This window comes from Sitodiplosis mosellana, unplaced genomic scaffold (assembly GCF_009176505.1).
Source record: "Sitodiplosis mosellana isolate CC-2019 unplaced genomic scaffold, AAFC_SMos_1.0 Smas_scaffold_6181, whole genome shotgun sequence".
NCBI classification, from domain to species: Eukaryota; Metazoa; Arthropoda; class Insecta; order Diptera; family Cecidomyiidae; genus Sitodiplosis; species Sitodiplosis mosellana.
Window position 1 is genome coordinate 1,542,106 of NW_022601422.1, and position 14,213 is coordinate 1,556,318.

The 14,213-nt window shown below is 35.3% G+C and overlaps 2 protein-coding genes across 47 annotated transcripts in view; one reads left to right on the top strand and one right to left on the bottom strand.

Moving 5' to 3' along the window:
- The window catches only part of LOC129576399 (N(4)-(Beta-N-acetylglucosaminyl)-L-asparaginase), a 95,529-nt gene that overhangs the window by 57,387 nt on the left and 23,929 nt on the right, over nucleotides 1–14,213 (top strand). The gene's annotated exons all lie outside the window — the stretch shown is intronic.
- The window catches only part of LOC129576390 (monocarboxylate transporter 1), a 27,121-nt gene continuing 15,063 nt past the window's right edge, over nucleotides 2,156–14,213 (bottom strand). For 24 of the 46 annotated variants that reach the window (XM_055461432.1, XM_055461433.1, XM_055461457.1 and 21 more), the window contains 10 exons: nucleotides 6,828–6,952; nucleotides 6,350–6,516; nucleotides 5,976–6,221; nucleotides 5,740–5,872; nucleotides 4,947–5,577; nucleotides 4,028–4,262; nucleotides 3,749–3,927; nucleotides 3,421–3,643; nucleotides 3,082–3,313; nucleotides 2,156–2,972 (listed from right to left, as the gene is read on the bottom strand). In XM_055461432.1, coding sequence (XP_055317407.1) covers nucleotides 2,633–2,972; nucleotides 3,082–3,313; nucleotides 3,421–3,643; nucleotides 3,749–3,927; nucleotides 4,028–4,262; nucleotides 4,947–5,577; nucleotides 5,740–5,872; nucleotides 5,976–6,221; nucleotides 6,350–6,516; nucleotides 6,828–6,952 — 2,511 coding nt within the window. In that variant the 3' untranslated portion in view covers nucleotides 2,156–2,632. Of the gene's footprint in view, nucleotides 2,973–3,081; nucleotides 3,314–3,420; nucleotides 3,644–3,748; nucleotides 3,928–4,027; nucleotides 4,263–4,946; nucleotides 5,578–5,739; nucleotides 5,873–5,975; nucleotides 6,222–6,349; nucleotides 6,517–6,827; nucleotides 6,953–9,623; nucleotides 10,156–14,213 lie in introns of those variants that run through there. The other 22 variants (XM_055461460.1, XM_055461461.1, XM_055461478.1 and 19 more) reach the window with 3 other exon arrangements.

The window sequence follows — 14,213 nt, forward strand, 5'->3', positions numbered from 1 at the left end:
AAAGAGCTTGGTTTAAATTCAAAGAGCCTGGTTTAAATTCAAAGAGCCTGGTTTAAATTCAAAGAGCTTGGTTAAATTCAAAAAGCCTGCTTTAAATTCAAAGAGCCTGGTATAAATTCAAAGAGCCTGGTTTAAATTCAAAGAGCTTGGTTTAAATTCAAAGAGCCTGGTATAAATTCTAAGAGCTTGGTTTAAATTCAAAGAGCCTGGTTTAAATTCAAAGAGCTTGGTTTAAATTCAAAGAGCTTCACCCTTATTCACCCTTATTCACCCTTGTACCTTCTACCGTCTACCTTAAATATGAAGGCAGTTCCTTACCTTAACGATATCTAGAGAGAAGAAAAGAGCTGAAAAGACGGAAAATGGAAGAAAAACAAATAAAGTTTAGCGAATTTTGTGGCTGGCGCAGTAAAAGCATACGAATCGCCATCTCAACATTTATTTGTCTCATTCTGGTATTTTTTTCATCTTCTTTTGTTGTTGTCTAATTTGAATTTTCACACAACGTTTTTTTTTTACAAATACGCTGATCACAAAATGTCACATAATCTTATTTACAAATCCCCTTAATTAGACACACATTCCTCTGCATTTTTTGTTCATTTGGTTTGCAGTATGTTTGTTTTTCTTCTAGTTTTCAATTTAAAACATATTTTTGTTGTGTTTAAATATCCGCTTATAAAATTACAAATAAACTCCATACTTGTCCAAGAGAAAGAAAAATAAATTCAATTAAAAACGAACAGAAAACAATGAATAAAGAACGATAGCCCAATAGAAAAAGGAGGCTACTAATATTCAATAAAGTGGTGCGAAACCATGAAATGAATGTGAAACAATGAAATGTTAAGAAATTGTTCGATTTAAGTTGTCAATGGATAAAATAAAAAGTGAAATGCCATCATTTCGATTCGCAGTCTGGCGTTTATCATCATTATCGTCATTCAACTTAGAAAAAAACATTTGTTTTTTTCAAAACACACACAATTTCGCTTATTCTTTTATTCGAATCCTTCCTTTGTTTGGTTTAAGGTCCACGCAACCGATTCAAAAATGTGCAAAACCATAGGATTCATCGAAACTAAAAATGAATTGAAAGTTGTTTCATTTTGTTTGTCCTCTCAAGATCACAATTATTTTGAATAAAATGCATTTTATTGTTTTTCTTCGGTTTAATTTTAATAGTTTTTTATTAGGCTTTTTTTCTGAAAAGCGAGAGCGCCATAATATGTGTAGTGAGTGATTGTGTTTATGAAATTTTAAGTAACGATGAAAGAAAAAAAATAATGATTTTTTCAGTGCATAGTAGCATGTAAAGATAGCGTATGCCATCAGTGGCGAATAATTGCGCATTTTAAAAGCATCTGAAGTGGATTTGGTTATTTTTTTGTGTGGTTCTCACTTTCAATTTCTTTCACCCTAACATTTGACCCTTGCGTTCCGTTTTTTGTTGTTGTTGTTGCTGTTGTAGTAAATTATTAAAATTGTTAGCCTTTTTGCTTTTCTTTAAATATTAATTGTTTTTCTTTTTTGATTGAGAACGCTCATTTTCTCCATAGTTTATCTGCTTTGAATTAGCGCCGCATTAAAAATATCATCCAGCCTATTTGTTCATCCAAAGTTTGCATTTGGTTGTGGTTTTTTCTCATTGTTGCTCTCTGCTTCTCACTTACTTAATTGACTATAAGTTAGTCTTTGATAAATTCTCTTTGGTTCGTACGGTGTATGTATTGTGTTGTGTCCCCGTCGTTATCTCTCAATGATCTCAATATGGTTTTAATAATATATATTTTTTCATTTTAAATATACATCTATTCAACATCATAAATTTTGTCTAATGATAACAAGGTGTTATATATATATTATTGGTTGAGCGGTTCTCGATCCAGATACACACACAGAATATTGAATTCCATAGGAGAAAAAAAGGGGGGCGGTGTGGACTGTAGGATTTGATGGTGTACGATGCACAATAGGCCAATTAATTCTATTGGATTCAGAACTTTTTTTCTCTACTGGAAATAAAACCAATTCTCTCACATTTTAGCTTTATAATCAAACTCTGTTTTTTCTCCATTTTTTTGGTAGTTGTTTTTTTTTTGTTGTTTTTCATAAAATTTATTAAATTACAGCACAATTTGTATAATAATATAAATTTGTTTTTTTTTTGTATCTTCTTGTTTTTATATTTAATCCATTATAAATATGTTGCATGGTTTCTCTCATTCATTTAGCTGTGTTTCATGCGATTGTTTTTATTTTTTTGTATTTTGTGAAAATCTATGTAGCTTTGCGGTGTGTTTTGTGAATTTATTTCTGTGAATCTACTTAGATTTTATGCACGTTTTCTTTTATCGTTCTCTTTCAACATTTCTATACATCTCTTCGCGTTGCTACACGAGCAAATAAATCAAACACTAAATCTGCTATTGGGCAGTGAGCAAAAACCAAAACGCTTTCGTCTCACTTTCGAGCATTTAATTAGCTTTGAATTTATTCGTGGCAGCAATTTTAATTGTTTTCATTACAATTCCAAATACGGTATTTTAGTTTTATAATAATTTCTTCTTTGTTTCCTATCAAAATGATTCTCTGTTTTTTTTTTGTTTAAATCTTCTTTTTTTTCTACAATTTACAAGACTGATTCAATTTGATTGAATCCTTTATCGCCATTTTTGTTGGAATTTTCTTTGGGAATCGATTGCTTTCGTTCGTGCTCCTCTTCAATGGTCACCTCGGATATTGTCGGTTCGGTGGCTGATGGTATTGAGTTGCCGCCATACTTTGGCGCTTCATCGGGATTCACATTTGATGTGGGCGGATTATCAGTTGTCGGACTTGGCGCTGTGTGCATTATTTTTGGAATCATTGTTATCGGCTGATCATCATCATTCGCTTCATCCTCCGAGGGTTCTTCGTCGATCGGTGTCAATTGTTCCATGTGCACCGGAATTTCATTTGGCTTTGTACAACTGGATGTGAAACGAAGGAAATAATTTGAAAATTTGATTGACGTGGAAGAATGAATAGATAGACATTTTTTTCAAAAAAAAAAAAAAATGACATGAAAAAAGTTCGTACCGTCTGAGTGATGGAGCAAGAAAACTGGTGACTGTTGAAATGGCAAAGAATCCGGCGGCCATGAAGAATGGGATGTCATAGCTGTTGGTTGCATCGTAAACAGCACCAGCCATTGGAGAGCCAACGATTGCAGCAGCACCTCTGAACAAAATCAATAAGCCAAAAGCATTGGTCAGTCGGTCCAAACCCAGTAAATCAACTAATATGATTGAAGTCAACGAAATGTAGCCAGCTATAGGTACAAGAGAAAATTATCAAATTGAATGGATTATTCAAAAATGGCTTACTAAAACCAAAACCAAATCTTATTAAAACGAAACAAAAACAGCTCAAACTTACAAATTGCGAGTCCAAAGAATATCGACATGATGACATAGTGCTCGTACGATGAGCAGAATGGTGTTGCAGCAACGGCTATCGTTGAAACCATCAAGCATATGTTGTTGAGTAACAGAGAGTCAACTTGCGGGAAATCCGCAATGTAACCGCAAAAAACACGACCAAATGTGTTTGTTATACCAATGATTGATATCAAAAACGATGCTGAATTAGCTGGAATACCCTGTGAACAAAAATGAGAGAATCCATTTCATTGGTAACAATGGAAATTCACCAGATTTAAATAAAACTTATGTTTTTTTCGAAACGGAAATAGTTTTTCACTTACATTCAAGCTGGCTGCATCGACTAAATATACGAATGGCACATATAGACCAGCCATCCCGAACAGATTTGAAATACCGATTAGCATGAAAACCGGGTCCTTCAACAAGCTGACATCTAACATAGTGCTTATTGCCGATTTGAACGATTCAGGTAACACTAAGCATGGACAGAGATCATATTCTGTCGATAGAAAAAGAAGACATTTTTTTGTTGTGAAATCCTCTGACTGTTGTTGATTGATGAAGAAGGCCAAAGTAAACAGGGGAGAAAAAAAACTTACGTTCGCCTTTTTCAACTTCGCTGATTCCGTCACGTGCATCTCGCGCATCTTTCTCATATTTGGTCAGTGAAATCACTGAATTACGGTAATTGGTGAGCGATTTTTGCGATTGATACTCACGCAAATTGGTAACTGAACCCGAATAGAAAATATCTTTGCGCGATAATGGACGCACCATTTTGCCAGTCTCACGTGGCGTCAACGACATACGTGATTGATACATCGATTCACTATCCTGTTTAATCAAAGTATATAAAGTTTATTATTTGTGAACGAAAAAAAAAAATAGGCGGAGATGAGATATGGACAAGCGAATTAATATGAAATGGGAATTTTGAACCAGATTTCTTCTTAATTTTCAATTAATTTGTTAGTCAATGTGGTTAAATGAATGCAAAAGTATTAAACGATTATTTGCATTATTACACTTGCACAAAAATTGGCAGCACTTTTATTCTGATCATCCAGAATTCGGCCAGTAAGTTCGAACTTTTACTTCTGAAGTTCCGGTTCAGTTTCGAAAAATCGGACATAAAAGTTCCGCTCGTTTTTGTGTGAGCGCAATAATGATATGTCTATCCATCAATGTGCATGTATATTTCAATGATGAATGAAACGATAGTTAATCACAGTCAACGAACATATTCCGTTACAAGGCATCCGGTTTCATCCGTTTTGTACAATCTCTTTTTTTTTTCGACAGAAAAGTCGTTGAAATCCGTACTAATTTACATATAAACCAATTCAACTAAAAGTCTACTTCAATTCAAACTAAATACACGATCAAACTAAAAGAAAACAAGAAATCCAAAAATTCCAACTGAGGATTATTTCAAGAAAAGTTTTCAAACTAAATAGTTAACACTTCCCAATTCTAAACTAATGAGAGAAAAAAAATAGTTGAAAAAATCTCACTAACGCCGTCACTCGTTGACATATGTGATTTACTGCCTGCAACAAATGAACCGATCGACGTTCTTAAATGATTTGATTTACGTACTTCACCATTGTCCATATCATTGCGTGAGGATGCTTTGATAGCGGCCAATGATGGTTTGAATCGTTCACTGGTGGATGTTTTGCGTACGCGATCGAATGTTGGAACGGAGCCATTTTTCGGTAATCCTTGATGGTGTGATGTGAATGCTGGTTGAGAAGCATTTCTTGGGATATTCTTAGTGCCAAACTCAATGGGTGCATCGGATTCGGAGTTACGATGAGTGCGTGCGGTGCGACGAGGTTTGGCATCACTTTGGCTATTCGAGTCGGTATTATTTTGTGCATTACCATCTTGTACTTTTTGACCTTCGGTAATGGTGGGCAATGTTGCAACCGGGTGCAAACTACCTTGTTGAGCTAGCTGATCGAGATTCAAGCTGGAGTGCACACCCGGATCGATATTAATTGGCATTTTCATACGTTTCTCCATTGATCCATCCGGCAATTGAACCATAAAATACGATCCACCGATCGAACGACGCTCCATTTGTAAACGCTTCTCCTCGTACATGCGTTGCATCAGCGGCTTCACTTTACTGGGTTTAGGATATCTACAAATGGACCCCCGGAAGAAGAGACAAAAAAAAAAACAAGTTGAAATTTGGTTTTGCAACATTTATCGATTAGATGCATGTAACTCCGAAAATTTGTTCTTCGATTTTTGCAATTCACCCAAAATTCAATAATTTTGGAAAATATTGAAATTAACTTACGTTAATGGTCTCATGAGAGCACCGAAAATTGCGCAGTTCAAAATTAAGCCGGCCAAAATTAAATTGGCATTTTTCCAGTCAAAGTGCTCAAGCAACAGGTTTGCCAGCGGTGCGAATGTAAATGTACCGAAACCTAAAATCAATGCACATTTTATTTTCATTAAGTAGATGCGATTGTGTACAAAATGGATGTATCATTTTCGTGTTGTTTTTTCGATGCTTCAATCTATACCAACCTGAGCCACACACAGCAATTCCGGTAGCTAGCGATCTTTTCGTTTCGAAATAGTAGCCGACAGCAACAACAGCCGGTAAATAAATTAAACCAAAACCAAAGCCACCGATGATACCATATGTTATCATCAGCATGTTCACCGATGTGCTGAACGTACTAAGCACAAACGCCGCCGACGATATTAAACTTCCAGCTATGCAAACCGCACGACAACCGTATTTGTTTGCCAGCGCTGATACCACAGGACCTGCATCCAATAATATATAGAAAATGTTTTGAACATTAGATGAGAAGGTAATTTATTTTCGCCCAGATGCACAAATTCAATTGACGTGTAATTTGCACATCACATGCATTTCTTTCTTCTTTCCGTACCTGCGCTCAGATAGACACCACTCAAACAGCTACCGACCCACGCAACTTTACCCTTTCCTTCGCCGAAATAGCTCACAAATTCCATCAGGAACACACCAAACGTATACGCTATACCATCAACGATCATATTACACATGAACGATGCGAACACAATGACCCACCCATAGCTATATCATTTAAAACAGAAATTTGTAAAGAACAACAAGACATTTTGGTTAGAAACAATAAAATCACATGCACTTCATATTGAGACGACCTTTTCATCTTATGTTTATTAATTTTTGCAATAACAGCATTCTTTGAAAACTCGATTGGAAATTTGTTTAAAAGCTCAATTAAAGAACATTGTCAATGAATCAGGTCATTCAATAAATATTATGCTCAATTATTTCGAATATTTGCGATTTTTCGTAATTTTTCCACAAAAATTCTATTAAAACGTCGAACAAAGAAAAGAACGTATATGAAGAAAACTAACCCTCCGTCTGGCGGTGGCGGCATGTCATGGTAATCACCCATTTCTTCATCATCATCAGGAGTATTTTCATCTTGAATATCAGCCGTTAATCGAGCAGCTTCCTCGCATGCCACTTCGCTGTCAGTCTGAAGAATAGGAACGAAAATAATAATAATTTAGCGAACTGTCTAATCAAATGATATATTGATGATGGCGTTAAGCAAGTACAATTTCAGTAAAGGAGGAAAAAATAACAAAATCGACACAACTGTAGCAGTTTGTGTAATCTTTTTAAAATTGTGATAAGAACCAAATCGACTGCTCGTTTTTTTTTTTTACAGTGTAGACACCATTGTAAAAGTATTGTTTTTCGTTTAAATTATAGCGTCAATTAAGGCGGCCAGCAATTATTACCAACAAGTGGCAACGAACAATGTTTTGACATGTCAAAATGAATTTAATGCAAAAATAAGAACGATGATTTCATTTGATAGGTTTGAACGAAAGTGTGATTGGTATCTGATGACAAGTCGTTGCACTTGAATCACTTGATTATGTGCAAATTGTTTCGGAATTAACGGAACGATCGCCGATTTGGTTTCGATCAATGCTTGCAACAAAGCAAGTACTTTTTGATAGATTCAAACTAATTGTTGGCGCTTTGTATCGAGCTACCACTTCACAACAAACAAAGCCATAGCCATCGTTGAATGTATTTATCGATAGCATCGATAGTACAATCATTTCGTCATATATGGTGCCACGACAATCTTATCTTGAGTGAGTGAGCTCTAAATTTACTCTTTTTATTATACTTGATTTTCCCTGATTTCTTCACTCTACTACACAAAATTCAAGCCATTTTTTCGTCGTTCTATATAATTCAAAAAGTTGTTTGTTTGATGCAGAGTTTGAATTGAATTTTGTAATTCTTCAATAGTATTCTTATTAAGTTATTATACTATAATTGAATAGTCATACACTAATTCTTGATTATGCATTTGATTCTAAAAAAAAAATTAACTAGTTGATAAATGCAAAAAAAAGTTTCGTCAAATTTTGAAAAATTTCGACAGAACATCCTTGGTTGTTGCAGCACGGTTGAAAATTTCGCGTTCATTTTTCATCCGTTGAAATTCAAATTGCGTTTGATGTACGTGCTGATGAATGAATGTGTATTTTTACATGCCGTATTTATTTTAATTTTAAACTTGTACAAATTATTATCGATTCGATTTAATTGTGCCAATTGTCGCATTACGACACACATACACATACACACACACACACACACACACACATGGGCTCACATATTCAGGCAACGACAATAAACTCACAAATTATGAGTATTTTGCTCAGCTGCAACCGAACAACGTCGATAATTGTTCGGGCAAATAAAACGCACCAAACAAAAATAGAAACCAAAACTATAATAATTTTGCTACTCGTGCAGTACAATTGAACGCGTGTTATGGGAGAGACAGATAAATGAATAAAAGCAGAAAATGTCATTATCACTTAATGCCATAACGTTCATTTGCTCGCATCAAATGCTAATTGCTGCCATATGATGGATTTTCAGTAAGTTCAGCTTGCCACATTAATGTTATTCTTCATCATTTTTTTTTTTCGTAGTTTCGTTTTCCGTTCACATATTCTGGCTATTCGATATTGTATTTGAATTTAAAACTACTTTCAGCCATCGCAATACTATATTGACTGATTTCAATTTAATGTGCTTTCGACGTTTTGTTTTTAATTTATCAAAAAAGGAAGAAAAAAAACTGGTTTCTCGGTGTCGAGCTCAATTAGCTATTTGAATGACGAAAAAAACAACAAAGTTTTGATCGAAGAGCAAGAACGCTGTAGTACGCACAATGCCCTTTATCAAAAGAAAAAAAAAAAACAAAAACGTTTCGTCTCGCCCTTTATTTCAGTTAGAGTTTTGTTTATGCATTTCGAAACACAAAACCATTTGATGAGTCCAAGTGTTAATGCCAACATTGATCTATTTATTTTTAGTTTTCTTCTTCTTTTTTTTTTTAAATGTACTTTCATTAAGACTCATTTATTTGCATGGTGTTTTTGAAACATTTCATCGGGATGACAATATTTTTTAATTGATTTCAATTGAACACTCGGCCAGTCAGTCAAATTGCAACAAATTTTTTATTTATTCATTCGTTCGTTCATTTATTCCGCAAATTATTTTATTGCACTTTCGTTCGATTTTATGCACTTATTGCCATTTACATGGATAGACGATTCCGGCAGATTTTACACTCTTTTTACGATTAAAAGGATTAATGACCATTCAAATCATTTGTTCGGTTGTTTCTGGAAATTTTACACACTGGCTATAAATATCCATTGATTTGATTCTCTTTTCTTTACTCGAATTTATTTCGTTCTCGTATTTTCGGTGTTTTGACGAGCAAATCAATTGACCCAATCAATTTATTAACTGTTTTAATTGATGCGACTAAGTGGGAATGGAGATCTTATTGAAAACAAGGAATAAATCTTTACACTTTACGCAATACAACACGCCTTCCTTTTTATTTATTTGTCTTTTAATTCTCGCCACTTATGACGCATTTGTTTTGACTTGTAATTGCATGTACATAAATCATAACAAAAATAATAATCCGCCCACGACAGAGCAACAATCATAAGCCGATAAATACGCTGAATTCCTTTGCATATCATTTCAACGCGGAAAACAGTCACGACTCAGCAACTTCCTATGTTTGGTTTTCTCTCCGTATAAAAGTGTATTTAAATCTTAGAAAATAGTACAAACGCAAGCATAATTACCGTTGATTTTCTATGTGTGTCTGTCATTTTTGTGTTTGGTTTTTTTTTTTTTGTTGGTTAAATTAAACAATTATCTTAAAGATTTGGAACGGTTAGACGGAAATTTAAAATTTTTCAACCGTAATTCAAATCGGTTTTTTTCTAGAAATCCTTAGGATGCACACATTTCTCATTGGACTTCATTCATAAGATTGCATTCACAATCGATGTACAAAGTAAATAAATTCGTATTTTTTATTTCAATTTTTTTTTTCAAATGTTCCAAAAACGCTTCGAGTGTTGTTAAAAAAATTTCACCGGAAACTCATTTAGATAATTTCTTTTTCGAAAACTGAGCATTCGGCGGAAAAAGCAATTGAGCCCCCGAAATGTTTCACAATTAAAAAGGAAAAAAATCGTTTTACGTCGTGATGAATGAGGTGCGCGAACCAATCGTAACAGCCGCAAAAGCGTGCTATTCACACCACTAGTCACCAAATAACTGAAAATGGTAAATGTTTTGTGCAATGAATTTGTAACAAGCAAATTAATAACAACAACCGATATATTCAAGTCGACTGGAAAAAGAAGCTGGAGCTGAACGACAGAACGTAGCACGAGCGACAAACAGAAGAAGAAGAAAAATATAAAGAGATACATGTACGTGTATGTATTATAGAAAGAGAGACAATATTTATAGTATATACATTTTTGTAAATATATTGACGAATTAAAAATGACAACAACAAGCAGGAATACATGCTTAGGCACGAAGCTATCGAGCGGCACATAAATGAAGTGCTTGTTGCACACAAGTACAAATTCCATAAGCACGCCCGACCGACGATTCAACATTGAACTCTCTTCTAGAGAAACAGCACAATGTGTGTATATCGGCGTTTTTTTGCTGACACAGAGAAGCATTCTGAACGAAAAGAAGAGGAAAAAAAAAACATTCCAGTTGCCAGTGGCCAGTGAGTGTATAGAGTGAGAGAATATACACAGCCACCATATGATATCGTCACAAATGAGGCACACTGTTGCTGATTTTGTGCCGTGTATGCGCGCGCGTGTGTGTGTGTGTGTGTGTGTGTTTGGTATTTTGGAGTGTCGGTATATCTCACTCTCTGGCTGCTCGGCCTTTGATAAATAAGAGCGCAAAAATTCATTGATGGTGCAAAAGTGCAACAAGTACATAACACACCAGACACAAAAATCTACTTGCGTTCCTGATGGATGTGACGGATACGAGGCCGGAGAAAATATTATCGAGAGAAAGAGAGAGAAATGAAGCAACAACAGTTTCATTTCAAAAATATATTTCATTTTCGGCGACGGATGATGCAGCAGAATGTGTGCTCGGATCGGTTGGTGACTTTTGTACCCGACAGTAACAAAAACTTCATTGAATACATAACGCACGAGAAATGTGGCGCACACTCAACCAACTTGAACTAGATATTCCAAAAAAGAATTATCGGAACGAGATAAAACTCGCCGTTTTATTTCATTTTACTTTCTATGTATACTCCCCATTAAGTATTAGCTCACTCTTGGATCGTGCTAAGTATTGCATAGCATGGAATATTGAATGTGCAAAGGTTTTATTTTCAAAAAAAAACAACAACACAATACAGAGCCCAAAACAGAATCTTGGCGGGTGCCAAGTACGGACTAGTGGTTACTCAAATGCGTTTGAGAGTAACTTGTAATATCTGTTCGGGGAATAAAATCGTTAAACTTTGGCTCAGCACATAATATTTCATTGCGATATAGAAAGAAATCGAATGCAAAAGAGCACATAAATACTTCGAAAAACCATTCAAGCTGTAAATTACACGTCAGACGAATTTCGAGCTTCCTATTTCGAGCAAACAGCAAAAATGGAGAGAAAAAAATGTATGTAATCAACCATGGCATTCAATCACGTGTACACTGGGCCCAAGGGAAAGAGAGAGATAGCGAGAGAGAGAGAGAGATAGCGAGAGAGAGAGAGAGATAGCGAGAGAGAGAGAGAGAGAGTGAGAAAGAGTAAGGAGAGCGTACACCGTACACATTCGTTACATAGTCTCTGTCGCTTATCAATGCAATATCTATTGCAAGTCAACAATTTAGTAACGACATGTTCATCCCATTATTACTATTATAAATCATCAACAACATATTAATATCAAACAAATCTTCATTGCAGGCCAACGAGGATTTAAGTCATTTTCGATATGTGAGCACAATTTGATTGACGCAAATGATTGGCCACACACAACACACATACACACACAAAGCATTAAAGGAAAAAAAAGGGATGGCAAAATGCAGGCAATATCATCATCATCATCGTCGTCTAATCGACAAATGAGCAAATATCGGGGTTTTAGCATGTTTATCACCGCAGGAAAACATTTACAACCGATATGAATCGTACAATGAAAGAGTATATAAATGAAAATAGCAAACAATTTTATATCTGGCAACAAGTTTTTTTTTTGTCCCATTTCATTCATTTGATAAATATTTGCCGTCTTAGTGTACGACCCAAACACGTTTGGATCGACGCTTTTAATGCATCTCTATTTATCAGCTGATACTAGTACACTGTCGAATTGACGAATTTTGTGTTGAGCTACTTTCGATGGATTTCATTCCATGGCTCATGATGAACTGATCGGTTACTCTTTCATTATCTTGATAATCACCTTGGAAATGTTTACTTTTCCTTCCATTTTTTTTCAAGTGTCTCTTGAGTTCCGTGACTATCTGGAGAGAGAGAGAGAGAGAGAGAGAGAAAAAAGAATCACACACCCAAGACCGAAAAATTCAATACATCGGTTTTCCCAATCAATCGAGAAAAAAATTCAATTAATTTTCGTCCGAAAATAAAAATCGGTCATGTGCTGTCATTGTCTCAAAAAAAACCCACAGCAGCAGCAAAAATCAAATTAATTACGTTTGGATTATTGCCGCGATAATTGTGATCATACAACATTCCAAACATCTGAATCCGGTGTCACTTGGATTCATTTTCTTCTTCTCTCTTCCCTTAATATTCACTTTCTGTGCAAGTTTTTGCTGCTTCATAACACACACACACACACGTTATTCTCTCCGCTCCATTGATATACAATTCAAAGTGGAAAAATCTTGTTTGGAATCGTAATCAAGCCGTGTGTGTGGTTCGTTGTAAAACGCAATAGATTATATTGTAGTTGGTATATCTACGTTTTTACATGGAAATTGAATTGACAGTGCGAAAAAAAAAAGAAGAAATGAATAAAATGTCAAAACCACAAAAATAGGAATCAAGTGATAATGCTTCAACACTCTAAACAATTTATCGCAGCACGGATACAAGCCAATATATGTGCGTGACGTTGTCTCACTTGTTCAAATTCATTTGTCGTTCTTTCCCCATCATTCAATTCTTTATTATTATTCTTTGCTATTCTCCTAAATAGAATATCAATATGGGCGCGCGTACGGATTATTTTTATATGGATTTTTTCCTCTATTCGTCGTTTTACGACGAGAACTGTTTGCTCTTTTCAATTTTACAAGAGCGCGCGGCGCGCACATAATGATATTTTTCATAACAACGAGCCGAGGGTTTTTTTTGTTGTCAGTTGATGCCATCTCCGCATTTCTCTCCCATCGAACTGGTCAATTCCAGTAGCAACACACAACCAACAATGTGTATGATGACCCTCGACTTTTTGCCTATGCGAAAAATGCGACACACGGTCAACAGGAACACAATTTTCAAAATTCCAATCATAAAATCTAACAAAGCGAAAGAGGAAGAGATTTCAAAGGAATGTTTTTACGTCAAATGCTTGAATAACAATACCCCTTTGGCAATCTCTCTTTCTTAATAAATATGTCATTCATGCGCGTTTTCTTTCTCGCGGCTCAACGATTTCGATTGAATGCACTCAACACTGTTGAATCAACAAAGTTTGATTTTTTTTTCCGTTTTGCATTGTGTTGCACATTTTTTTTATCGTTGAAATCTTATTTATATCGATAAAGCGATCAATTCAATTTGCAGTGTGCCATTTCTGGAGTGAATTCGTGCAACAAATGAATAAACAGCGTAAACATACTTCGAAATACCAGCCACACTGTTCGCATTTACATTTAACACTCTATTAAATGCATTCCATGTGTGTATGAGAGGTAGAAGGAGACATATGAAAAAAAAACTTTATGTCTCCTTCTACCAATTCCGAATCTGGCCTCGAACGAGAACCAGAGATTTGGTATTCGCCATCCCAATATTGCAAGCAATACTGAGACAGCTGACCGGCACATGATTTTATCATCGCCTCTTGACTGGGAGCACAAGTACACGGACTTGCACAACCAGCGGTCAATAGTATAGCGTTTTGGAAACGCTATATACTCAAATCGGTAGATTCAAGATTTAGCGAATCGTAAGCACCGACCAAAATGAAAAATTTCGTCGGCTGACCATTCACACTGTGCAATACGAGTGACTATCTGTAGCATCGCTGAGTCTTTCTCTCTTGCTCTCTCGTAATAGAGTGATCAACATGTACATGCACAGTGGCAACGATTGACACAGTGTAAATGGACGGTCGACGAAATTTTTGATCT